Below are 24,505 nucleotides of genomic sequence, written 5' to 3'. Positions count from 1 at the left end.
TTGGAACACAGTTTTCAAATACTCCAGATTTGTTCTTGCTGATATTAATATAATGCTAAGTTTAGAATCAATTATTTGTGGCTGAATTCTAAATTTGGCCCTCTCTGTTGGTTCCTGTTATACAGATGAGCTGAAAAGCACCACTGAAACAAAATATAAGATGAAATTCAATAATGTATGTATGCACACGTGATTTTGGATGGGGGGTTGGTTTTGCTAGAAAAGCATTTTGCATTGAGCTTCACCTCAAAGGATCTCAAAGGATTTGCTAGCAATGAATATTTTAACATCGCAAGTTATTCAGAAATGGGTGAGTGTTATTAGCACCATTTTGCAAGAAGAACCTAAGAAATAAGAGTGAAGGAGCGGTTTACCCATGGTCACAAAATCAGTGGCAGAACCTGTAAGAGATCCACGGAGATCTTGCAAAGTTGCCGATACCTATACCAAGAGGAACCATGGCAAATATGAAAGATGACTTGCAACAAGAGAATAAAACCGAGGATTCTATTTTAGCCTCCTTTTGATGTGTATGGAGGTAACTTTCCTTCTGTCGAGTTGTTGAATGTTGTTTATCATTTTTACCTTAGAAATTCAAGTCCTATTTATGCTGCAAAGCACTTGAGAGCTTGTGAAGTAGCAACTTCACAAGAGCCAGAAGAATGGAGGTGCAGGAGCTGAGAAAGATTTGATGATTTTCATCAGACTGTTTCTAACTTTTATTTTTGTTGCTTAGTTAATCCCATTTCTTCAGTGCTCAGTGTTATGGAGACTGAAAGCCATTGTGAAAATTGCTTAATATTGTTTCTCTGTTCTTATAGTTAGTGTGGAAAAGAGAGAGAGAGAGAAAAATAATAAATTCAGACAGGCTACAGTTGGTATTCCTAAGGTTAAAAAACCAGGGAGGCGATGAGTGGAGGGAATCAAGCCTCATAAAGATAAAGAAGTGGCCCAAAAAACCTACAAGCCTGGCTGAAAAAAATACTGAACTGATCACACAATAGCTGAAATGCACATTCCCAGACAACACACTCATGCAGAAACAAAAAGAAAAAAAGCAGTGCCAAGTTTGGCAAGGTACAGCAGACACAGAAACGTTTTGATTGTTTTTCTTCCCCAGAACCAGAGGTTTTATTTCTTTTTTTTTTTTTTTTTTTAAATAGAGAACAAACTCACTGTAGGGCAACATCCCACTAGGGAGGCAGACACAATGATGATTCCTCAGTGGCCCATTGCAGAGAGAAAAAAAAATGGCAGCCAGTAGTGAAGAAACAACTAGAGAGTTAGTAATGAGGTACTGGAAGCTTTGCCTGAGGTGGAAGGCAGAAGGGGAGCTAGCGAAATGATGTGAAAGAACAGTTTAGCAACAGAGAAAAATGGGTGACTTCCGTTCCAGGAAATCTCAGCCTGTGTTGAGAAAGTCTTGGAGAGACCAAGTGCCTTAGATGTCAATTCCATAGCTAGAAGATGTATTAAAATACAAAAGCACCTCCCTTGAGCTATATGACTAGATAGCTAGCGATCTTCTCTAAAGGATGCAGCAGCAGGATTGCCTGCTGTAGGTGGAGAGATTTATTCTCCTCGCTCCTGGAGACTGAGTTTATAGCAACATCCAAATGGCCATGCTGGGTCCAACCAAAGGACTGTCTTACCCAGGAACTTGTCTCCAACAGCAATCTGGAATATGTTTGCAGGGAGCATACCCACAGAGGTACTGTTTGATGATAGAGCTCCTCTCATAGCTTGCTGCCGTCCCTTCAGTCCCTCACCCTGCTCTCTGCTGCATGATTTTGGTGTTTCTTATACTCTGGGACTCCGTGGACCACACACTGAGCCAGCACAACACGCTACACCCACAAAAACGTAACTGAGGTTTACCACCCACCCCTCAACATGCTGCCAAATGTTTTCTCTTGTTATGCAGAGCTGAATTAGTTCAACAAGCACCAAAGCCCATGCAAGGCGGGGGGGAACATATCACACGTCCATGGACAGGAGGAGCTGGGAGTCACAACAGTGCTTTGCAGCACTGCTGAGCCAGTAGGTTAGTTCAGCTCTGCAGAGCCTAGGAGCAAGGTCTGTCACCCCCAAGCACAAAACATCATGCGAGCTGTGAAAGGGGCAGAAAGGGGCATGCGGATCTCCATGAAAATTATCTGACAGGAGGTCAAGTCAGGGCTGCCATCACAGCATGACAGAGGTGAAAAGCAGTGCTACAGCTAAAGGGAGAGGGGTTTTTTTCCAAGTGAATTAGGAGGGAGGGAACTTGTTTCTTTGTCATTCCACTAAGCCAACAGAGTGCTATGAAAAAAAAAAAAAAAAGCCACAATTTATATCCTAACCTGTGCAGTATAAAAATATATGTGTATATATATATCTATTAAGTGTATATATATATGTGTGTGTGTGTGTGCCAGAATCACATCTGTTACACAAATACATGCATACATAGGCTTACATGTGTGGGTATAATAAGCAAGCAAACATATCCACAGGCACACAGAAGCAGGCGCAGCACCTGGTGCAATCTAGCAAGGCAGAGAAAAGCAATGAAAGCCCTTCCAAATCAGTTGCCTTCTGCCTCCCGCAGAGCCAGCCCATCCCTGAGGATAAAACAGGAGACAACAGGGCAGTGCTGCACCTCCTTATGCAGTCCTGCTGGCTAAATTGTCTCAATTATGGGAGACTGCCACCTCAGCAGGAACCCTGCCGCATCCTCTCCAGCTTGCATCCTCGGCGCCCTCCAGTGAGTTAGGAAAAGCAGAGGTGAGGCAGCACCTGGTAAGGCCAGTGCCAATTAGACGCAAGCAGCAGGCAGGATCCCACCACGGTCTCCTCGAGATGCTTCAGGTATAGCTACCATTTTAGTCCAGCAGTTTTAATCCCAGCCACTTGCCTCTAAATTGTCATTTCTTGCTAGTGCCCCGGCACAAGCGCTGGCTGTGTGTGCCCTGTTCCACCCTTTCTCGTGATGCTCTGCCCGTGGTGCTTCCTTGTACCTGAGCATCTGCTGATGGTGGTGGCTGCTAGGGTTTAGTGCAACTGCAAGTAAAATCTGAGGCTCTTATAGCAAACGCCGTGATTTCCCAGGGGCTGTCAATAACAGGGAGACTCGGGAGAGGGAAGATAGTGGTTAGGGTGACAGCCAGATGGGGCAAGCCTGAGACGCTGCTAATGAGGCAGGGTGGAGCAATAAAGGCAGCACGCAGCAGGCGAGGGGAACAGAGGTAGAGTCCTTGAATAGAAAGCAGCGTGATAATGAGGCCGTAGTGCTTTGCTTTAACTGCTTATGCTGTGCAGTCTGCAGCCTGCTGTGCGGGAAGAAGGTAAAGGGGAGTTGAGTTATTTAACCAAACTAAATAACAAGGAAGTCATGTCAGCACAACAGCCTGCTTTCACAGAACAATAGTCCCCTGGTGCTGCATAAACACAGAGATCCAGACTAACCGTGTATTTTCTACACAAGAGGCAATCTCCCCTGTGCCTGCTGTGGATTCAAACAGCCCCGCTACCACTGTGAGGGCAGGAGATCTGCCAGTGTCACGGAGATTGGATCGACCTGCTGTGTCCCCACGGGCTCCAGATAGTCAGAAGCTAGCTCCTTGCACCAGGAGTGCTTTTTAAAGAGCGTTGCCCTCCAAACAGCTGGGACCAGAGTGTGATCAGAGAATAATAGCGGGCTGTCGGTGTATCCTGCCAAGCCGTATGCCCGTCAGCAGTGATCTTAGCACCATCCTCACAGGTAAGCCCGGAGACAACTCATTGCCCCAGGCCTATCAGCTTTTGCATAGTGACATATCTCTACAGCTGAACGTCTGCCCAGCAGACAGCCCCTGAGTAGGAACACATCTCAGGCAGCACGAGGCATTCAGCGAGCTCTGCAGTTAATGGAGAGAGACCCGGTCATTACTCAGGTCTGGTGGGCTTGTGTTCATGGTTCTGCCTGGCTCTGCCAACAGTTCAGTGTGTGACCTTGGGCAAATTGCTTCCTGGTGCTGTGCCTCACCTGCGCTATCTGCAAAGTGGGATTGCCACTGCTGTTAGCCTCAGACTGAGGTCTCCGAGCCCCAGTTTCCTCCGGTTTCTGTGCAGTTCTTTTGAGATCCTGGCATGGAAGAAGCAATATGTGAAGCCAGCAGCGTTGTATACCAGAGGCCTGCTGTGGCACAGAAAAACGATGCATTGTAAAAACCCTATAACCAAAACAGCAGGCTCTGTGTGCTACCAGAGGCTGATGAATCTGCAAAAGCTCTGTTCCCGTAGGAAGGCAAAGGTGCAAAAGAAACAGAGTGCCCCTGGGGATTCACCAGGGTGACATCTCCCATGCTCAGATCCTCAGGGGACCTCTCTCAGGCAAGAAATCCATTGTGGAGAAGGTTCTTTGGGGGCAGTAACTACCTGTGGAGGACCTCCACAACTCACCTTTCTGGCAGAGGCTACTTTCCAGCCAGAGGTGCAGCTAAGAGGAGCTGTAGTGTGATGAGATGAGTGGTCTTGAAAGCCAGGGGGGAGATGTGGCCCATCAACTCCAATTAGCTTCTCTGCAGGTGCTTAATCCCTCTTGTTGTGTGGATATTATTTGTTTAGTTTTTCAAATGACTCCTGTCTGACTCCAAGTCCCAGGGAATGCTGATGTATAATAGGTGTGTTGCTAGCAAAATGCTCTGTATGAAACTTACTCTAGCTCATCTAATTTGGGGATGGACAACTCCATCAGGTTTGTATCTGCTGCTTTTGCTTGCTGTGAAAAGTGGCTTTTCTCCTGCATGTTGCTTATTGTTTTTTTTCCCCCCTTAGAACGAGTTTTACCCACACTCCCCAACCCTTTTCCAGGTCAGTATATGCTTTATGTCAAAGTAGCTCTAGCCGGGTCATTCTCCATCATCCTGATAAATCCAAAGAGCAAGGGATGGGCAAAACAGTGCAGGACAACAAGGGCCTTCCCATCTCTTCTACGTGCCATTTGTTCTCTTCTGCTCACCTTCCTCATCCTTCCCTTCCCCCCTCCCATTTCAGGAAACCAATCAGCTAAAAAGCAACAACCTTTAAACCAGGTTTGATTGATGACATCGTGTCCTCATCCAGGTCTGGACAGTCTTCAGTGGGGCTCAGTTTGTCTACGGACCTACTCCTTACGTATATTCCAGTCCTATGCTTTCTTCCCCCACATATCCTGGTTTGGATCAAAAGCGTAAACAGATCTAAAATGTTGCAGAGATGGTGGAGGGGACAAGTGAGAAGCTAAAAATTAAAGTGCTGCCTGGAGATTTTTTTACTTTAGCTGTGCAAGCTATTCACAGTGAAACACATTGTTTTCTCATTCCTCTGGCACATACCCCCAAATCTGTCTGTCCTGTAGTGCTGCATTTCATAGAATCATAAAATCATTAGAGTTGGAAAAGCCCTCCAAGATCATCTGGTCCAACCATTCCCCTACCACCAATGTCACCCCCTAAACCATGTCCCTAAGCACCAGGTCCAACCTTTCCTTGAACACCCCCAGGGAGGGTGATTCCACCACCTCCCTGGGCAACCCGTTCCAGTGCTTGACTGCTCTTTCTGAGAAGAAATGTCTCCTCGTTTCCAACCTGAGGCAGACTGCATGAAAAAAAAAAAGCTCAAGGTAAACACATAAACCACAGTGAGGTGTTACGGACTGGTTTATTGTAAAGGGGGGGGGTATGAAGGGAAAACAGAGCCTGAGTATTTTTCCTGTTCTTGCCACATGCTGCTAAAGCATGCCTTAGGTCCAGGCAGCGTGGCCCAGATGTGCACATGAGGTTTGGTGTTTGGATGCAATCTTGATATTGTGGAAAAGCACAGAGACTCAGCACTTCCTGAAATCGGGCTGTTTCCAGGGGTTTGAAGCTAAATCAGCAATAAGGCAGCCAGTCCCCTCACTCACTTAAAACACTTTGGCCTGGGGCTCCTCAGTATCTTTGCTTCGCTGCCATATGATGGAGATATACTCAACGCATGGGATGCTCTGAGGCCTCAATAGTTAACGTCTGTGTAGAGCTTGGAGGTAGAGTGTTATTATGAACCCATGTTGTTTTGCACAAGGGCACCTGCCCAAGTAAAGCACCTGCAGGTACTCCCATGAAAAGAACAATAAATGCTGGGTGTTACATCAGCTCCGTTTAACTACTCTGCGTTTTCAAATCAAGCTCTGCTCTTGGCAACTTATTCAGGCTCAGGATGTAGTCACAATTGCCTATTTAAAAGGCAAATCCGCAAACACAATTAAAGAAAAGTACCTAAAAAAGGAGGGGAAAAAAAAAAAAGAAATCAAGCTACCATTAAAATTAAATCCCAGAGAGTGATTTGTAAATAACATTCAAGGAGCTGAAGAAAGGAGTAAAGTAGGCCGTTGGGAACCTAGTGTGGCAAAATAAATCCAATTAAACACCATTATCGTATGTATTGCAAATGAAACGTGTGCTTGGATATGAAATTAAAGTTGCCGAGGCTGTTTGGGATGTAAGGTTTTAAGGAGTTTTCCAATTTTGCTTGTTCTTTTTTTAAGCAGAACTTTCAATGACAAATATTTTTGTCTGATGGAAAACCCAGGGCTCTTTCTTTTTATGATTATTTTTATTATATATCCTTAAATTCCACAAGCAGGCACTGTTAATTCTTTCCAGAGCCAGCCCTGTTTACAGCTGGCTTTGAATTAGTAGTCCATTAAGGTAAATGATAAAGCAAAAACTGCAAGTGAGCAAGGCCCAGATTTCCATACCAAATGCCCCTCCTAATCAAGCCGCCAAGGCCATCCTGCAAAGCTTTTGTCAATCCTTTAAAACACTTTCCTCCTTGCCTTTGAAGTTCTTATTTTTTTCCTTTTGCTGCTCCCTGTTCTCCTGAGATCATCTTGAAGGACATCCTGGTGTGACATCACTTCTGTGAGGAGTCTTCAGGAGTTTGCGATGCCAAACGCTGGGATATCTCCTGTGACCCAGGACACGCTAAGAGGATTTTGCAGAGGGGGAAAGCAGAATTTAAATACTCTGGACCTCATTTGGTTTCTGAAAGCCCCTACCAGCTTCTTTAATGTGGGCCTTCAGCACAGATACGGGTTTATCTCAACATTTGCTTTTACTTTGCTGTTCACTTTCAAAGGAACCTTAGGCATAAAAGCTTCTTGTTTGACCTTTTTCTCCCTGGGGGTTTATATTCTGAGATGCAGTCCTCAGCTCTCAAACAAGCTCTTCCTCAGTGACCACAATCGCAGCCTCTTCTCCCTCAATTTCCATTTCTCTTAAGCCTTGGTAACACTTCCCTGCCCGGTAGGGCTTTGAGCATTAATTTTAAAAGGAAGGTGTTTTGAGATGAAGAACACTGTGCTCATGCTAAGCGTTGCTATCATCAGCTAGCTGCTGTGAAAACATCTTGTTTTCAGGCAGGCTAGGGACTCGGAAGAAGCCCATTCAGCTGAACACATGGGACTTGAATTTGATGAGGCTGTATCCTAGGAGGCTGGTGGAGCCCAGCTGATTCAGCTCTCTGCTGATTTGTCCCCAGTAAATGTTCCAGCTCTCCTGATTTTCCAGCAGGGCACTTACCCTGAAAAGTCTTCCAGGATGGTAACACCTCATCACGTTTTCCTGTCCACATGATAACATCACACTGTAATGGGATGTTGGAACACCTCGCTGGCCTTAATCCATCATCAAGTGATTTTCTGAGGGGTTTTCTTCTGGAAAGAGAATTTGCTCACTCCCCACCACACCTGCCAACATCATGGCAAGTGGGATCTCTGTTGTACCTCGAAAGCATCTGTCGCTAGTATGCCGCTGGTTCCATCTCTGTCCTCCTCCTTTGTCCCTTGCCCTCAGCCCTTTGCACATCGACTCACTCCTCTCTGATTAGCCCTTAGTGTCCACATCAGAATGGCTTACACAGGCTTCAAAACCTCTAAGTCTTCCCCTCAGGAGTTTTGTGGTGAGGGCTTACCACAGATTAACCAGGCACTTCCTCAGCATGGTTAGCTTGAACCCCAGGAGCTCCACAGGCGATGCCTTATTGCCAAGAGGGTGGCACAGTCCAGTCACGGGCATCAACAGAAGAGACTTACAGTGATAGTGTGTAAATAAGTGGCGGAGGGGAAGGGAAAAGGAGAATGAGCAGTCCTGTGTTTCTGCCAAAACCCACACTGATGGGAGAATGACCCTGTCCGACTGTAGCTCGTAGCTAGTCTCCATTTAGCTGTAGCCCGTGTAGCTTGTGCTGTCACTAATGCCTTCATCGGGTGGGTGGGAGCTGGGGGAAGGGAGAAAAGAGATGTTCATTTGTGTCTGATGACCAGAGCGGGAAACAGAGAGCACCTTTCTTCGGAATAACCTCTCGGTTCTCCTCCCTCCCCATGGAGGTCCTAGCTACGGAGGAATTCATAGTTCTCCATCTATCACCCCCACCCATGGCCGCACCCCCGTCACCTCCTCCATTGCCCCAAGCTAAGCAGGCAGCTCTCCTGTGAGCTGGGTCTCCTTGTTTTGGCAAAATCCAAATATTTTGAAGCTAAGGTGAGAAGCATGGCGGGGGGATACATCAGAAAGTGCAGAGGGTAAAGGTGATTTGCAGGGGGGTTGCTGCTTAGGCAGCGATATGGGCACAGTCCACATAAACCAGTCCTCCCAGTACGATATGACTGGTTAAAGAACTCGTCCGTCTCTCAAGTCTTCTTCACTGAAGCCAGAGCTTGCTTTCTCAGATGGTTTCCAAGAAATGGTCAGTGAAAAGCTGTCCTCAGAGCCTTTGAACCATATTTGTTGGTAGGGCTGGGGAAAACATAGCATAAACAGGCCAAAATAGCCAATCTTGTCCTATCGTGACCCTAACAAACCTGCAGACAAAAATAATGGTTGTAGGGACCCAGCTTAGGAGGGCATCAGCACCTGATAACACCCGTGACCCTGGATAACGAGCACAACTCAAGGTTCACCTTGCTCCCTGCCGGTGGTATCCAGCCAGATTTTCCCAAAAGCTCATTCTCTGTTGCAGAAGGGGATGGCTCTGCAGGGTGGATCAGGCAGGCCAAGTTTCTTTCAGCGCTCAAGGTCAGTGTTCATCCCTGCCAGGTCAGTAGGCTGCAAGTGCAGTGGGTGCCAAGCCTGCTGGGGCTTCAGGCCAAGGGAACAGAAAGAACAAGACAGGGCAAAGGCAGAAGGCCAACATCATATTGATTTTTTTTTCTTGATATTTCAGAGGTACCAGGCAAGCAGTGTCATTACATCTTATTTTGGCCATGTGGTTAAAAGGGAATAAAAGTCAGAGGTGATGATAGTGTGCTCCAAAATGGCTCATAAGTACGGAGTGGGAAACAATATCTGAGGGGAAAGAGAAATGCCAAGAATTATTCCTGCTACTACAGCTACTAGCATTACTTGGTGAGCTTTCTGGATAGCAACAGACAGGTTCTGTTTGCTGAGATTGATTAAGAAATTAGAAAACATTCTAATTCTTTCCCAAAAAGTATAAAGAAAAGAAACCAGCTTTTTTTTTTTTTTTTTAAGAAAAAAAAAAGACACAAGGGAGAGAGAGAGAAATGGCTTTATTGCTTCATCTGTTTCTGTACTTTTTGTTCATTAATTTTAATTTAGATTGATTTATTCCAGAATGAGCCCTGGACTGCATATATTTGCATAACCCTTTCCGGTAGTAATGCTGTGGAGAATCCAGCGAGGGAGGAAGAGCAGAAGCAGAGGGTAGGAACTGAGACTGCAAGTCCCAGGAAGATATTCCTCAAGGATGGGCCCTGGCACTGGGGTAGCGAAGGCATTTCAAGGTTTGGTTAGTCACAAGTGCAGCTTTGCACGCCAAACAGCCCTGCCAAACGGAGGTCAGGGCTCAGCAGTCAGCTGGGAGGGTGGAGGGTGGGTGAAACCACTGCAATAGAAAACACACAGCCCATGGAAAAGCACCTGCCTTGGAAAATCAGCTGTGCAGCAGGGACACAGGTTGATAGCATCAGAGCTGGAGCATGGAGATTGCCCTACAAAGCAGGGCTGGGCAGACCACGACCCTCCTGGGCCAGATGTCCCCTGCCTGGAGGACACTCATACCTGATACCACGTTAGGTGGGTTTTGAAGCTGTCTGCTGAACCTTCCTCCTTAGAAATCAGGAGACCAACCCAAACCCACTGCACAGAAAGTGTATCTAAATGCTCCCTCTCTTCCTCCCCTACCCTCCCATGGTGAGCTGCTGGCTGGGCTGACGGGGACCCAAGTGTGGAGGGCAGCAAGGAGGATGAAGAACAGCCATTGTTGTCCTGATTTAATCCTCAAGCACGCTCAAAATTCCCTCGCACCCCCTAAGAGAAAGCGGCCAAAGAGCAATTCCCACCTTCCTCCTCCTCCTCTCCCCCTGCTCCCGTTTCCACTGCGTACCACTTAAGAATTTGCCTAACAAATTGACCTCCCCTCTGGTTATTGTCCCAAGTGAACAGTCTCTCCATTCACTAACCCATGACGGTAAGTCGGTTTGGGAAGCAGCGGGTTTATCTTCCCGGCTCAGGCGCTGCGCCGGGCCCGCTGGTGAACCAGTTGCCATTCAGTGTCTGCTCTGCTGTTGATAAAGCACATTACACATGGCTGGGCTTGCATGATTAATACCGCTGTCTGAGCGCTCTCTCTAAAAACAAAAACAACTGGGAGAAGGGAGGGGTGGGGGGATTTGGGAGGGAGGGGGTGCACAGGGGGGAAAAAAAGAAGCCTAGCGGCAAGGCAAGCGAAGGAGAAATGCGCTGGCCCTTCCCCAACATCACCTGCATGTCTCTTTGCAATTTGGGAAACGGGTGCATGGGCAGGAGCAAGGGCACAAGGGCCATGGAGGAGGATGTGCTGTGGCCAGCACGGCTGCAGTGAGGTCCAGCCAGGCTGCCTCTACGGTAGGTGTTACAGACACGCATGCTTGCTGGTGGTCCAGTACGCTCCTGAGCCAGATCATCTTATGCACGACGCACCCCCCATGGTCAGAGGCACATCCCACCATCGCCGAGCAGTTTGCAGGCACCCCAGAACATCTAGAGGATGGACAGAGGGTCTGCAGGCATCTTCTCCTTTGCTCCCAAGGCTAGCTTGTTCCAGATCTGAACCAGGATGGGTGGGGTCCATGGGACCTCCTCACCCCACAGGGGCTGTTTCTGCTGCGGGTGGTGGTGCAAGGGGGTCCACAGGGAGGAGTGGTGGCCTTAAGAAGACCTCAAGGACAGGACAGGGGGCACCTTGCTGCAGGCCCTAGAGGAGACAGAAAGGAAGGGCAGAGGCAGTGATACAGCTGGATTACAGAACCAGAGTGATGTCTAGCATGCTGGTCACTCTCCAGCCCAATCTAGTTCACCTTCTGCTTCCACCTCCTTACCAGGCACCCCTCAGTGTGTCCCTCCCTCTTCATTTCTGTTCACAGCCACTCAAATCTTTCCCCTGCCAAATACCCAGCAAAGCTCGTGGAAAACTGTAGCGAGGATAAAGTAAGCAAACAGACCCGCACAAAGCTGATGAAAATATTAATTTTTCAAGAGGTTCCGGAGTTTCCCATTAGCAAGCCTGCTTCCTAGGGCTGCGTATGCTCTGGGTGAGGGGAGCTGTGCTCTTTGTTCCTTAATGAGAAGCCAAACTGTTGCCACAGCCAGTCTGCTGTGTCTTACACATGTGCTTGAGATGTAAGCAGAGGAGTTTTTGTTTTTTTTCCTATCTTAGAAAAATTAAAAGCAGAAAAAGCTTAGATCTTCCCTGTGATGACCCCCAAAAAACTCTGTGTTAGGTATTTTTTTGGATGCTTTGCTTGTAGGATGAAAGTCTTCAATGAATGGTTTGAAGACAAGGGAGTTGTAAGTAACTGATTTTGTATCAGTAGTTTGCAAGGTGTTAATATATATATATATATTCCAACTACTAGACGAATGGAAAGGGTGGGAGACATTTCTCAGCCATGAGAGAACCGTGGAACTCTCTGATACCTCTAGGATAGGTCTAGTGATGAAAAACCTTCGTAACCTTGAAACATAGGTGGTCTTCTGGCCACCACCAGCCTCACTGATCATGATAACAGCTCAATTCCAGACCAGCAGTACTACGTACCAGCTCCAGGATAAATGGTGTAAGCAGCCATCTCTTGAACAGCACAACCTTCTCAGTGTGATGCTGAGAAATGCGATTTCAGGGATAGTCTTCAGACCTCGAAGAAGGATGGGTGAGCTGCATTGCAGAATGAATCTTCACTGTGACGCGAGGTATGATAGATGAGTACTTAGCGCACCATGAATGAGCTCCAAAACATGGGGAAGAACTGTTCAGTGCTAAAAAAAAACTATGAGCAAATTCTGAAATGCATTAAACAGTGTGCTAAGATTGATAGACACCAGAGACGTTGCCTTAATCTTGTTGGAGAGTTGCTGCAGGGCATCCTCCGTAGTTTACACAGCGGTACTTCTGCCTCTAGAAAAGCCAATCTATTGCCAGTGCCGTTACAGTCAGATTTTAATTACAGGAGCAGAACCCCACAGATACTAACTGGTAGTGAGAATGGGCCACAAACAAAAGAGTTTCAGCATTGAGAAGAGGGAGTGCAAAAGCATGTCTTCTTCTCAAAGCAGGGGGGATGGATAGGAAAGGAGTAAGGAAAAAACCCCAAATGAACCCTAGTAAGTAGAAACTGCTAATCCCTAAAGCCTCAGAGTAGAGTGCAAAGCCTTGGAAGAAAGAAATTAATAACTTTCAAAGTATGACCTTGAAAATGGAATTAACAGTATTCGTCCCTTTTAAGCCGTCATGATAATAAAGATTTCATCTTCTGAAGCTCTAGCAAGAGAGTCAACAGACTGGAAAAATGACTTCTTCCAAGGGAGCTGGCAAGTGTAAAACCTAAGACCCCTCCAGGAGCCAGGGAGTGAGGTGCCATGGAGAGACCTGTGTGGTGCATATCCACTTTCCCTTTGACCTCAGAGGTCAAACATCCCTTAGAGGATATTTTCATTCCTTCCTCATTTTTTGGTGCTCTTTGCTCAAGAAGCAAGACTTTGCTGTAGGCCAAGTTAACCTGCCAACAGCATGGAGCCCAGAGCCACGAGGATGGAGAGCAGCTTGAAAAATAGCAGGCTAGCTCCACTTGCTTTGCCATCAGTCCCTTCCTTCCCATCACAGAGAAGTCTTTCTAGCCTGTCCCCTGCCTCCTCCTGGCCTAACCTTCAGCCAGAAGCTCATGGGGTCCAATTGTCCTCTTACACTGGGTTTTATCTCAGGTTCTTTGAGAGGATCCCAAGGGCAGAGTCACCAAAGCAAGTGAAGAGCCTGTAGCTTTTTGATACCTTTTGAAACTTCTCTCCGGGCTCTCCTCCATGAGCACTAGCAGACTTATCAAGCCCTGGAGTCTAGATAGTATAAATAAGAGCAAAACTGGGCATCTGCTGTCTTTTCCTATCTCCGCTTTGTTTTACTCAGGTGATAAAAGCTGGGAGCTGGTGGGAAACTCCACAGTGGTGAGTGCAGGTGTGAAACATGTAGATGGGTGGGTGATTTTTTTCCCCTCTCCATATGGACCAGGAATATATCTACTCCCTGCTTGCATCTCAAAAAAAAAAAAAAACCTTTTAAAGGTTGGGAAGCCTGTAAGTCATATATCCCCGGTTTTGCTCCTGATGCTGACCTTGTCCCATCCAAAACAGACAGTGGCAGCATCCACGGGAGCCCCTGGTAGTGCAGCATCCCTGCCCAGCCGGGTGCCTTGCAGGGGAGGCTTCTGCGGGATTCAAGTGAGCCCTGAGATGGTGGGTGGTTTCATTATTTTTTTCCCGTTTTATTTATTTATTTCCTCTTTATTTTTATTTCTTTTTTCTCTGCCTTCGGCTGCCACCTGGTGGGGAGGAGGCGTGCGGCCGCAGCCGCCAGCAGCGCTCAGGGCGCAAGCCAAAAACGCCTGTCCCTGCTGCAGCTCCCCCTGCTCCTGCGGGGCACAGGTGAACAGCCGAAAAAAATTAAAAAATAATCTAAAAAAATGTTGAGGGAGATTGTGGGTATAAAAGCTTTCGGGGAGGCCACACATTCAAGGAAGAGTAAAATGTGCTTCCGTGTTGTGGCTGCCCCATCCCTGGAGGTGTTCAAGGCCAGGCTGGATGGGGCTTTGGGCAGCCTGGGCTGGTGGGAGGTGTCCCTGCCCATGTCAGGGGGTTGGGACTGGATGGGTTTTAAGGTCCCTTCCAACCCAAACCATTGATTGTGTGATTCTGTGAAAATCAAGCTCTTAAGGAGCGTTGAGTGCCACTACCTGTGGCTCAGGAGGATGGAGCCAGCGGATGCTGTGGGTTGATGTGCTTGCACACCCAGCCAGCCCCCAGCTGATGAGGGTTGGATGAAACCTTTGGCCTGACCCCATAGAGCTGGTCTCTTCTTGCAGTGGGCTCCTTTTGGCAGGATGTTTTTGAGGAACTGGTGAGCTCTTGTCTTTTTCCCTGGGGTTTGCAGTGGACATGACAAGCACCCTGCTTTCCCTCCTCCCTTCACCTTCCCATCCAAGTCCCACCACCCTTCCTGCCCCCTCTTTTCCTGCACCCTTTATGGCAGTAGGAGCATTTCAGCCGTATGGTGCAATGTAGCATACACACACCCGTGTGTATGGGGCAGATCGTTTGGTGTAGCTGTTTACCTTGTGCTGAAAGACTAAACCCCTGCAGCGGTGCAAGGCTCTGAGCCAAAGCGTCAGGGCAGAAAAAGGTTCAGAGGGACTGCCACAAGCTTTCTTTCTTTCTTTTTTTTCTTTCCTTGTAATTAAAAAATATTTTTTCTTTCTCAAGCCTTGCCCGCAGAAGCAGCAGAAGTGTTTTGGCTGCTGCCCTTCCACTAAAGAACAAAATAAAGCCAGCCCGAGGCAAACACCCGGCGTGGGAACATTCCTCCCGCCCCGCTAATGCCTGCGAAGCGATAAGCGAGCGGGGCCTTACGGTGGGAAAGGTCAGGCACCCTTAATAACAGCAGGTGCCACCGGCTTGGCGTGCGAGGCTGATAAAGCTCTGGCAGTGCCGCCTGAGCAGCATGCTCCGTGCCAGAGCGTGCAGCCACTCTCAGCTTTCTGCTGCAGGGAAGGGGAAAAAAAAAAAATCACTGAGGCCTCGCCTGCTCTTCCACACCGTGACACAAAAATGCGAAGGTGTTTTCCCAGCAGTGTGAGGAAAGGACTCCTGGGGTTTCTTTGTGTGAGGCTGGTGTGGGGCCAGCAGCTCCTGCAGGTGGGCAGGAGCAGCGAGGGCATGGTGGCATGGCTCCATCCTTCCCCTAGCTGAATTTATGGACATATTTCGGGCTACTCTGCTTTGGGAGAGATGTAGGACAGTGCACATGGTCCCCTCAGCCCAGAAGGGTGTGTAAATTGTCTGCCTCGTGCTGTGGCACTGGTGCAGATGGCCAAGGCTGGATGTGGTTACCCCTCGCTAGCTGCAGGACAGGAGGAGGCGTGATCACTTTGCCCTTGCCAATTTGCAGCCTGCTTCTTCCTGGTGTGATTAATGCGGCCCGACACGGCCAGCCGCTTGGAGGCTGGGGTCCCTCAAGGGTTTGCTTGTGAAACAGTGCCAGATAGGCGTATGAGTCCAGCAGCAGCAACAGCAACCCAATTCTTTTCCCTGGCTATGGTGGAAGAAAACCCCCTTCACCGTTGCGCGGCCCTGAACTTGGCAGTGCAGCCAGATTGCAGGGAGTGATTAACCCTGGAGATGAGCTGGCAGAGCAAACTCTCAGGACACCGGCTCAAGGGTACCAAAGCAGGAGGACAGTGGAAAAGGCACCGCTCGTTTGCCAGAGCCCCTGGAGAAGGGGACACTTTGCTGCCGGGGATGCTCGCCAGGGGGCGGCGGAGACCGCGGCGTGAGCATTGGCCATTATCGGTGCCCTCGATGCCTGAATTCCTTGAGCTTTCAGGGCTTTGGGCTGTGATCTGGCTGAAACCACCCCACGTTTTCACAGCACGTGTGGAGGTAAATGCGGTGCACGCAAACCCTAAATCCAAGCACTTACACCTGTTAAAGCAGCAGTACCCAGGCAAGGTCTAACACACCTCTGCTTCTGCCACGCTGGGTGCGTCCATAAGTACGTTTCTTTGCTCTCATCCCACATGAATCCTAGAAAAATGGCAAGAAAGGGGCAGGTGGCCACGTATGTATGTCTTACATGTCTGTGTATGTGTTAGACAAGTAGTATTTTAGCTGCATATTAAACATGTAACGGCTGGAAATGTTTTGTGGACAACACACCTTGCCTGGTGGGTTCTTGATTATTTGCTGGGCCAGAGGAGTCATGTTTTGTGACTTCTTCCCTGCCAAAATGTGGCGCACGTGGTCCCAAACACTCGTTCCCCCCAGCTGTTTGACCATGAAAGATGCTGTCTCTGACACGCAGGTTCAGGTAAGTGCAGCAGCTGAACGTGGACTCGTTCCTAAGTTCAGGGAGGGAAAATAACGTTGTAGGATTTGTGTGACAAATCAGAAAATGAGCAGGGAATAACTGAAAAAAAGAAGCCACAGATGGAATACAAATTTTCGACATGAAACAGATGATCTAATAAGTGAAAGGCTACATTAGGAAAAAAATAAATCAGACAAATGCAAGTGCTACAGAATTTGAGGGATGGCTTTTAATCACCAGCTAGACTTTAATTGTGACCATGCTGCTGGGCACCTGTGCTCTACCAGCAGAGAGGGGCTCTTCGCCTGGCAAACTGCAGGCTGTGAGATGGAGCAATTGCATTTTGCTACCTTCAGGACCTCAAACAGGGGTAGTTTGTTTGTTTTTCTCCTTTTTTTTTTCACACACACCCATTAGAAATGGCTCTTTCTGCTGGTAAGCGTGTCTTCTTCACAGTAGGATTAGTTCCAACAAACAGGCCCATATCTATCTCCACACTTCAGCATCTTCTCCTATAAAACACTGCAGCTACATGCACAGATATACCCCCACGTGTAAATAAAGACGAGCGTGCATTGGTGAAACCACAGCCATGTACACCTCCCTGCCCATTACAGGGGAGAGACTGCCAATGCTTGGTATTGCGGGGTGAATTTAAAGCAGCACCACTGCCTTTAAAGCCATCCAGAAAGAGGAAACCCGTCGATGAGAGGATGGATGAGATGTCAGGAGCATTAGCACTTAATATTCCTGGAGCGAGCCTGCGTTATTTGTTGCTGCGGCACAGCGCTCCTCCCTGCGCCCTCCGACAGACCTGTGTGTGCACACACACACATGCAGGTTCAATTCCTTCCCTTACCAAAAAAAAAAACTAATTTTGCCCTGTAGGTGCCACATTTTGGGACTGTGGCACCTGTGGGCACTAAGACAGGATCGCAGCCAGCCCCGGCACCCGAGGTCACCGCGGGCAGGGGGGACGCACTGCAGCGGTGTGAGCGGCACCGTGGGGTTCACGGCCAGGGTTGAGCTTTCCTGCTTGCTCCCAGCCTGGCTCCTGCAGGCTGGGCGTTGTGTGAGGAGAGAGCATTGGTGGCATGCTCCTCCTCGAGCCCCTTGTCACAGTGCCACGTGTGATCTTGTCCTCTTTTCTCTTCCCTTCTCGCACCCTGCAGGACCCGGCACGGGGAGAGTAGACAACGGCTCCATGAGTTTGGCCGTCCCACTGTGGCTGCTGGCAGCGTCCCTGCTCTGCCTACTCAGCAAATGTTAATACAAATCAGAATTAAAAAATAATAATAATAATAATAATTAAAAAACAACAACAACAACAACAACTACAACCAACACGACAACAACGACGACGACAACACACAAAGCAAAACGCGTTATACAGGAGACAGAGCGAAGAGAGGGGAGAGAGAAAAAAAGAGAGGGGGAGAGAGGGAGAGGACCGTTTCTTTCACAACTTTTGTGTGTTCAGGAGCGAAGAGGGGGGAGAGGAAAAATCACAGCAAAGACGACTCAGCAACATTTAATACGACTTCTGACAAGCCGGCCGTCAAGTCACTGACCGTCTAGGAGGCACCACAAAGCGAGGGGGAGAATGGGGCACCAGCAAGGAGCACGTCGCCGGAGGATGCTGCGAAGTAAACACACCAACACAACCCGCAAAGCCAATCGAACAGAAGATCCCTTTTCTTTTCTCTCCTCCTTCCTCTTTTCCATACTCCCTCACCTACCTTCCTTCCTTCCTTCCTCCTCTTTCTTTCTTTTGCAGAAAGAGGTCTTTGCTTCAGCGTCTGTAGCCACTTAACTTTTTGGATGCCCTTGGTCATTTTTTTGAGCCAACGCTCAGGCGGTTCATACTTTTAGGAAAAAAAAAAAAAAAAAAAAAAAAAAAAAAAAAACACAACAGAGCAAGTTATCTGAAGCTCTCTGCACACTGGTGTCCCGTGAAGAACCCCTTCACCTCATCCCGTGCTCCTGTGCACCGGGTCCTTGCTAACAACCTTCCTTCCTGTACCCTCCTTCCTGCAACATCACGCTCTGGCCTGAACTAAAGTTGTGTCAATTCAACCGAAACCATACTTTTATTTCCTTTTTTTTTTTTTTTCTCTTTAATTCTCTTCCTCTCCCCCTCGATTTGACTAAGCGTCTTTCTCTTTCTCCGGGGTGTGCCTGCGTGCGTGCATGCGTGCATGTGTGTGTGCGTGGCTCTCGCGCTCTGTCTCCTCTTTCTCTCTTTTTCCTGCTCTCTCTAAGCATGCACGAGGAACAGTCCATGTGTACATACGCTCATCCCGCTGTAGATAACGTCCTGCCTTGTAAGTGTGAGACCAGATGCTGAGAGATCACTCGGGCAGAGAAGAGGGGTGAGGAGAGAGGGGCAGCTGCAGCACAGGTTCCCCTGGTGGCCCTTCTCCAGCATCCTCCCGGCCACCTCGCTTGCAAGAATCAGCCTGCATCCTTTTTTAACCTTTTTTTTTTCCCTCTCACCTGGACCTGCCTGGCTCTCAGCCTCCAAGTAGCAGCACAGCAGCTCCTGCTACACCTCAGTGCTTGCACACACTCATGTGAGTGAATGCACGAGTGTGTGTTTGTCCAAATACATAGAAAAAAAAGCAGTACGGCGTGCAGAGAGGTGCCTGCTCCTGGGGAGGAGAGGCTGGGCCGGTACAGGTGAGGGATGAGACCTTGGCCATTGCAGAGCAGCCTGTCCTGTAGGCACAGCGTGTGTAGGAGCGATGCCTCGGGTGAAAGCCACGGTGTGGTCATTCCTAACCATCTCGGTGTTCATGCAAAAAATAGCGCCAATGCTCCCTTTTGTTGTTGTCCTCATCATCCTCCCCGTCACAAGAGGTGTGTGCTGTGTAAGGGTGTGCGTCTTACACCACCGCTGTGATGAAGCTCACTTTGCAAATCACGCAACTGAAACAAATTGGGTCAGAAAATGTCCAGGACCTGTGAATGTAGGAATAAAAACAAATGCCAGGTCCGAGATCCCAGGCTTATAAAGAAGGAGCTTGAAGTGGTGCAGCGAAGAAGTAGGCAGTGCAATCCCCTCCCCTCTTCCATTTCCCATTGGAAGGGCTTGCTGCAGGGGGCTGCTGCTTGCTGTCACCCTCCCCGGGGCACAGTTGTGCACGGAGGTGCCTGCAGGAGAAGCTCCAGTGAACCCTGAGCAAGGAGAGGGAGAGATCAGGCTGTGAGATTTGGGGGTGGGAAGGTGCTCTGGCTGGTGGCTGGGAGGTGCCACAGCAGCCAAGGGGGTAAAGTGGGGGTTTTATCAGGTAGCCTCTTGTTTTGGGGACAAACAGGACTTGAGATAGACCAGGCAAGACGATGAAGCATCCCGTGGCAATGTTGTATGGCTGCTCAACACCGCTGGGCTTCAAAGCACCAGCAAGCGTGCTTTTCCCTCTCCCAGAGCAGGAGGAACAGCTCCGGCTGCTGGCTGCTGTCAGCGGGCACTGCTGCTGCCTGCGTCCTCCCTGCTGAGCTCAGCTCTTTGGGGCAGAGGCGGGCAGGCAACTGAGCAGGCAGCCAAGGGCTCCTTGCTGACAGGGGTGCCCCCGCAGCCGTGAGCTGATGCTGTTCCCAAAAGCCGGGGCTGGGAGCGCACTGGGATGGCACCACATCACCTGGGTTTGCTGTCACAGGCTTGCTGTCAGCAGGTGACTTGGTCACCAGGCTGCTGAAGGAGTGTTGGGAGCGTGATATTTTTTTTCAGTGTTAGATTTTTTATTTTTGGCTGTCAAGGCACAGAGGCTTTTGGTTTAAAGACAAATACGTTACTAAAAGCAGGACACTAAATTTCTGAAGCCACCTCCCCATTATCTGCAGGAAATAACCCCAACACTTGGTTCAAGTCTTGCCTGTAGGAGCCAGGCAGACCTGTCCCCTGATGGTGTGGCTGCACAGCAGGGTTGAGGCCAGCTGCTTGCAGACCTGCCCGAGGAAAGCCACGAGCACAGAGCAAGTCTGGTACCTATAGCAGTGCCGGCATCCCGCTCCTGGCCGTGCCTGCTCCTAGAGGGGCTGGGGGACCCCATGAGCTGCTGCTTGTGTCACCGGGTGCTGTGAGCATCCCCCCGCTCCTCGTGGGCATCGCACAACGCACCCATCGCGATGAGAGCTCAGACAAGCAGGGAAAACACAAGCCCCTGTTCCCTTTCTCCCCCTCCGCCCTTCAGCAGAGGTGTTGCAAAGGTGTTTCTCATGTCTCAGGCCCTTTTCTCTGACACTGTTTCTCCTCCTCCCCTCCGCTCCGCGTTCATGTTCCCCCCTTCCCCATCCCCTGCGGAGAAGCCGTGCTCTCGCCTCCCGCTGCCCCTCAGCTGGCCGGGGACCGGGGAGACGGGAGTTTGGAACGGGACACCAGCTCCTTGAGCTTGTCAGTGTAATTGTGTTTGGTCGATGGAGATTTAACATTTAGTGTTATAAAAAGAAGCGAACAAAAGGAGAAAAAAAAAATAAAAATAAATAAATAATAGTTGTATTTCTTCTACCGGTTTGTAAATATTCCAAGAGTTACATGAGATGTCTGGTAATGTCCAAGCAGAGGAACAAAAAGACTTAGAGTTAATATATGGCCCCACACTTGCTAGCAGATTTCTAACCCTTTTTCAGACGACCGAGAAGAGGGGCGAAGGCAAAAATCTTTCTGAAGGGAACTGGGCAGCGGGAGCGCAGCCACGCGTGTGGCCAGTCGGACAGACGGACGGACGGATGGATGGACAGACAGCAGAGCGTCCGCCTGTCCCTGAACTGCGGGGAAGGGCGACGTGGGGCTCCCCGGCCCACACCTGTATCTTGGCACTCGTCTTCATTTTCCTCCGTCTCCAGCCCCGCAGCTCGCGGGTGTGTGGCCCCCTGCATGTTATGGTGCCGTTCATGAGGATCTCATTGGTGACATGCGTTGTGTCCGCAGTTAGTCCTTGTCTGCTCACCTTTCCCACACCACTCACTGACTGCCCACCGCCCGGGCAAATTGCTCCCATCCTGTTGCCTGCCCCCCTCCTGGCCGAGGAATAGCCCAGCCCAGCCCCGTTTGGAAGATCCAAGCCCCCGGCACGGAGAAAGGCGCCGACATTAGCTGAGCACAAGCTGCACCTCTGGAAGGGATCTGCAGGACCAACAGCGAGCCCTGAGGATTCAACAGTGCTGGGAAAGAGGAGCTGGGAAGGCCGAGGAGCTGCCCTAGGGTCCTTCTCAGCCCTGCCAGCGGGGATGGTTCATGTCCACCTTTGTACAGTGCTTTACCACTTGAGCCCACGGGCACAGGGAAACAGCTCTCCTCCTCCCGAACCCTCTCACAGCTCTGCTCCAAGCCCCCCGACCAGCAGCCCCCCTCATCACGGTGCTTGGCATGATGTAGCAGCCCGGCCAGTCCCACGGAGGAGGTGCCAGCGGGGCGAGCAGCTCTGTCCCTGCCTTCTGATGCTGCACAATCTCACTGCCTCTCCGCCTCCAGCACGCCAAACTCCCCGAGTGAGGGCTGCCAGAAGCAAACCACCCCACGGCAAGAGCAGGACATCAGGCAGGGGAGCGATGGGGAAACCAGGTGGTAATTTCCAAGACATGATGCCAGGAAAGGCTGAGTGCTGCCCATGCGCAGAGCTGCCAGGTTGACAAGGGGCAGACAGACCGTGGCCTCTCAGCACCAGTCCCAGAGCGCCTTCCCTTCCAGCGGGATGCCCAGAAAATGCCCAGAATTTTTTTTTTTTTTTTTTTAAAAACTGCATGCCTCCTGCTGACTGAGAGCTGCGTCACGCCATTAAAGCCTCTTTCTTTTTCCTTCTTGCAACTTGCCAGAACGGCGTTCAGGCAGCTCCTGCGTCCCCCCAAAAAACTCTGCGTGGTGGTCAGGTTGCTCCCCGCAGCAGGAGAGCAGAGGGCAGCTTGGTGAGGATGCTCTGTTAAGGCCCTCAGTGCCTCTTGGGGAGGTGTGTGTGGCAAGGAGACCAGCCAAAGCCGGGCCTGGGAACGAGGAGCAGCTCTCCTCGTTAGCCAAAGGTCCTTCCCTTGGGGCAGGGGTGGCATCCGAGCAGGGCAGCTCCCCGTTGGGGCAGGATGTCCCTTCCCTGCTTGTGCTCCCCGTGCAGCCCCTGCTCGCCTCCCAGTCCCTTGGGGCACACACACGGCACATCCACAGGCCTAGGGGCTGTTCCTGGACGTGACATGGAGCCTGTGGATGGAGACACGGAGCTGGGCAAGGCTGGCAGCTCCCCGAAATCAAGACGTCTGCTCCCCGTGGTAGCCACACGCACGCACGCACACACCCCAGGCTCCTCTCCCCCCCGCACCACGGCACGCAGCCGGGCCCACGCTGCTCCTCTTCCTCACGGAGACCGGCAGCAGGCGTGTGTGTGCATGTGTGTGTGCACACGCGTGTGCAAGGACAGGGAGGAAGGAGGGGAAGAAGAGCCAGAACCTGCCCCCGAGGCGCCGCTGTCGCCTCCCCAAACCTTTCAGCTCTCCCAGCCAGAGCCGAGTTTCATCCTCTAGACCTTGAGAACGAAGGCCAGTCCCTTCTTCGTGCTACACGGTGGGGTGGTTAGAACTCTCCTCATTAACAGTGTTATATACATATAAATATATATATATATCTATATCTTTATATATATTTTTCCCCGGCACTGTAGACATGAGCTGAACTTCTCTTTACCGAAACGAGAAAACGGCCCTTTTATTTTCTGCCATTGGTTTGTTTTCGGAACAAGCTCTGTGAAAGGAAACTTTACAGGCACAAGCGTGTGTGTAACAGAACCCGATCGGCAACGAAACACCCCAACAACCGAATGAGCCAAACCCAGCGATGAAAAATAAGTAAATAAATAAAAAAAGAAGCTTTTTATTTTTTCTTTTCTCAATGTATTTAACTTCTGTTATCTCGTTTCTGTTTCTTTACATGTATGAATGCTCTGCTCTTCTGTGATCTTAAAAAAAAAAAAATACAAAAAAATACAAAAACAAAATAAACGTGAAAAGGAGGTGACGTTTCTTCATTTCCCCTCCCTTCCTTGCGTCCCATCGCATGGCTCCTCTCTGACCTGGCCTAGTGGAGGCTTCCCTGCCCACACGAGGGACATGAGCAGACAGAAACTGAGGAGATTTGGGTGTCCTGGGGGAAAACGAGGCCAGTGCTTGCTGCCCTTCCCTACCCCGGTGCTGGGGGGAGCTGGGGGGCCCTGGGCTGGGGTATTGGCATGGGATGCGGAGGTGAGGGCTCCTGCTGAGCACTGCTGGCTTTGAGGGAACCAACCCCAATTTCTGGGGCTGCCGGGGTCCCACCTGCACACACACGGCCAGGGAAGGGCTCCATGCCTCCGGCACGGCGAGGCCGAGGCTCAGCAGAAAGTGGCGAAACCCTGGCAGGCACAACCTCTGTTTTCATTAACATTTTAAATGGTTATTTTTAATGGTACATTTAACTAACGCTAACTTATCCATGGGAAGAGAATTTGGCTGTTAACGCCGGCATCTGCTTAACAAACTGAGGCCTCGCGTTTGGTGAGGCATGAGCGCGGCACCAATAGTATTGCTTGCTAACAGCAGCCTCGTTAGCATTAATTGCTGCGTTTACTGCCACAAAGCGCTGCCTCTATCTGTTACCGCCGTTATCAGATGTGCCCCGTCCTCCACTGGAAAGGGTAGGAAGGGAAATATCAGCAGTGAGGCAGGCATACCAGACACCGAGGGCCCAAATTCTTGGTGCTTAGCACAACTCGAGACTTCCAGAGGAGCAGGAAAGGTGAGGAGGTGCTTTGGGGCCTGTGTTCCTCATCGCTCCTCGCTGGCAGACTGTGTTCACACACACATAAATTTGGGTGCTATTCATTAAAATGTGCACTAGACCTGTCATACATTCCCGTAACCTTAGTGGGAAATCTCATTTTTAGGTCTTTTAACGTACTCCAGCTCATGCTACCTCTCCCACAAGGGAAGCCATGCACTGTAGCAGGGCCTCTGCCCCAGGCAGCTGCATGTCCTCAGGCAGTGTAGGGCCGGGACACACCGAGGGTGCCAGGCCAGGCTGCCAGGAGCTGGGGCTGGAGCGGTGCTGGCAAAACCGAGAGGCACTTAGGGGGTGTCTGAAGGCAGGGGAACAAAGGCA

At 49.8% G+C, this 24,505-nt stretch overlaps 1 protein-coding gene across 2 annotated transcripts in view; it reads left to right on the top strand.

Annotated features, from left to right (window-relative positions):
- Positions 1-17,659, top strand: part of LSAMP (limbic system associated membrane protein) — a gene marked incomplete at both ends in the record, with an annotated part of 258,766 nt that extends 241,107 nt beyond the window's left edge. Inside the window, 2 exons of one of the 2 annotated variants that reach the window (XM_084306420.1) lie at positions 4,798-4,833; positions 17,562-17,659. In XM_084306420.1, coding sequence (XP_084162546.1) covers positions 4,798-4,833; positions 17,562-17,659 — 134 coding nt within the window. The remainder of the gene's footprint in view (positions 1-4,797; positions 4,834-17,561) is intronic. The other variant, XM_084306421.1, reaches the window with a different exon arrangement.
- Between the last annotated feature and the right edge of the window lie 6,846 nt (positions 17,660-24,505).

Source organism: Netta rufina (assembly GCF_964035555.1).
Source record: "Netta rufina genome assembly, chromosome: 1".
In the NCBI taxonomy this organism is placed as follows: Eukaryota; Metazoa; Chordata; class Aves; order Anseriformes; family Anatidae; genus Netta; species Netta rufina.
The sequence above is the reverse complement of the archived record's forward strand: the minus strand, read 5'-3'. Positions and strand labels throughout refer to the sequence as shown.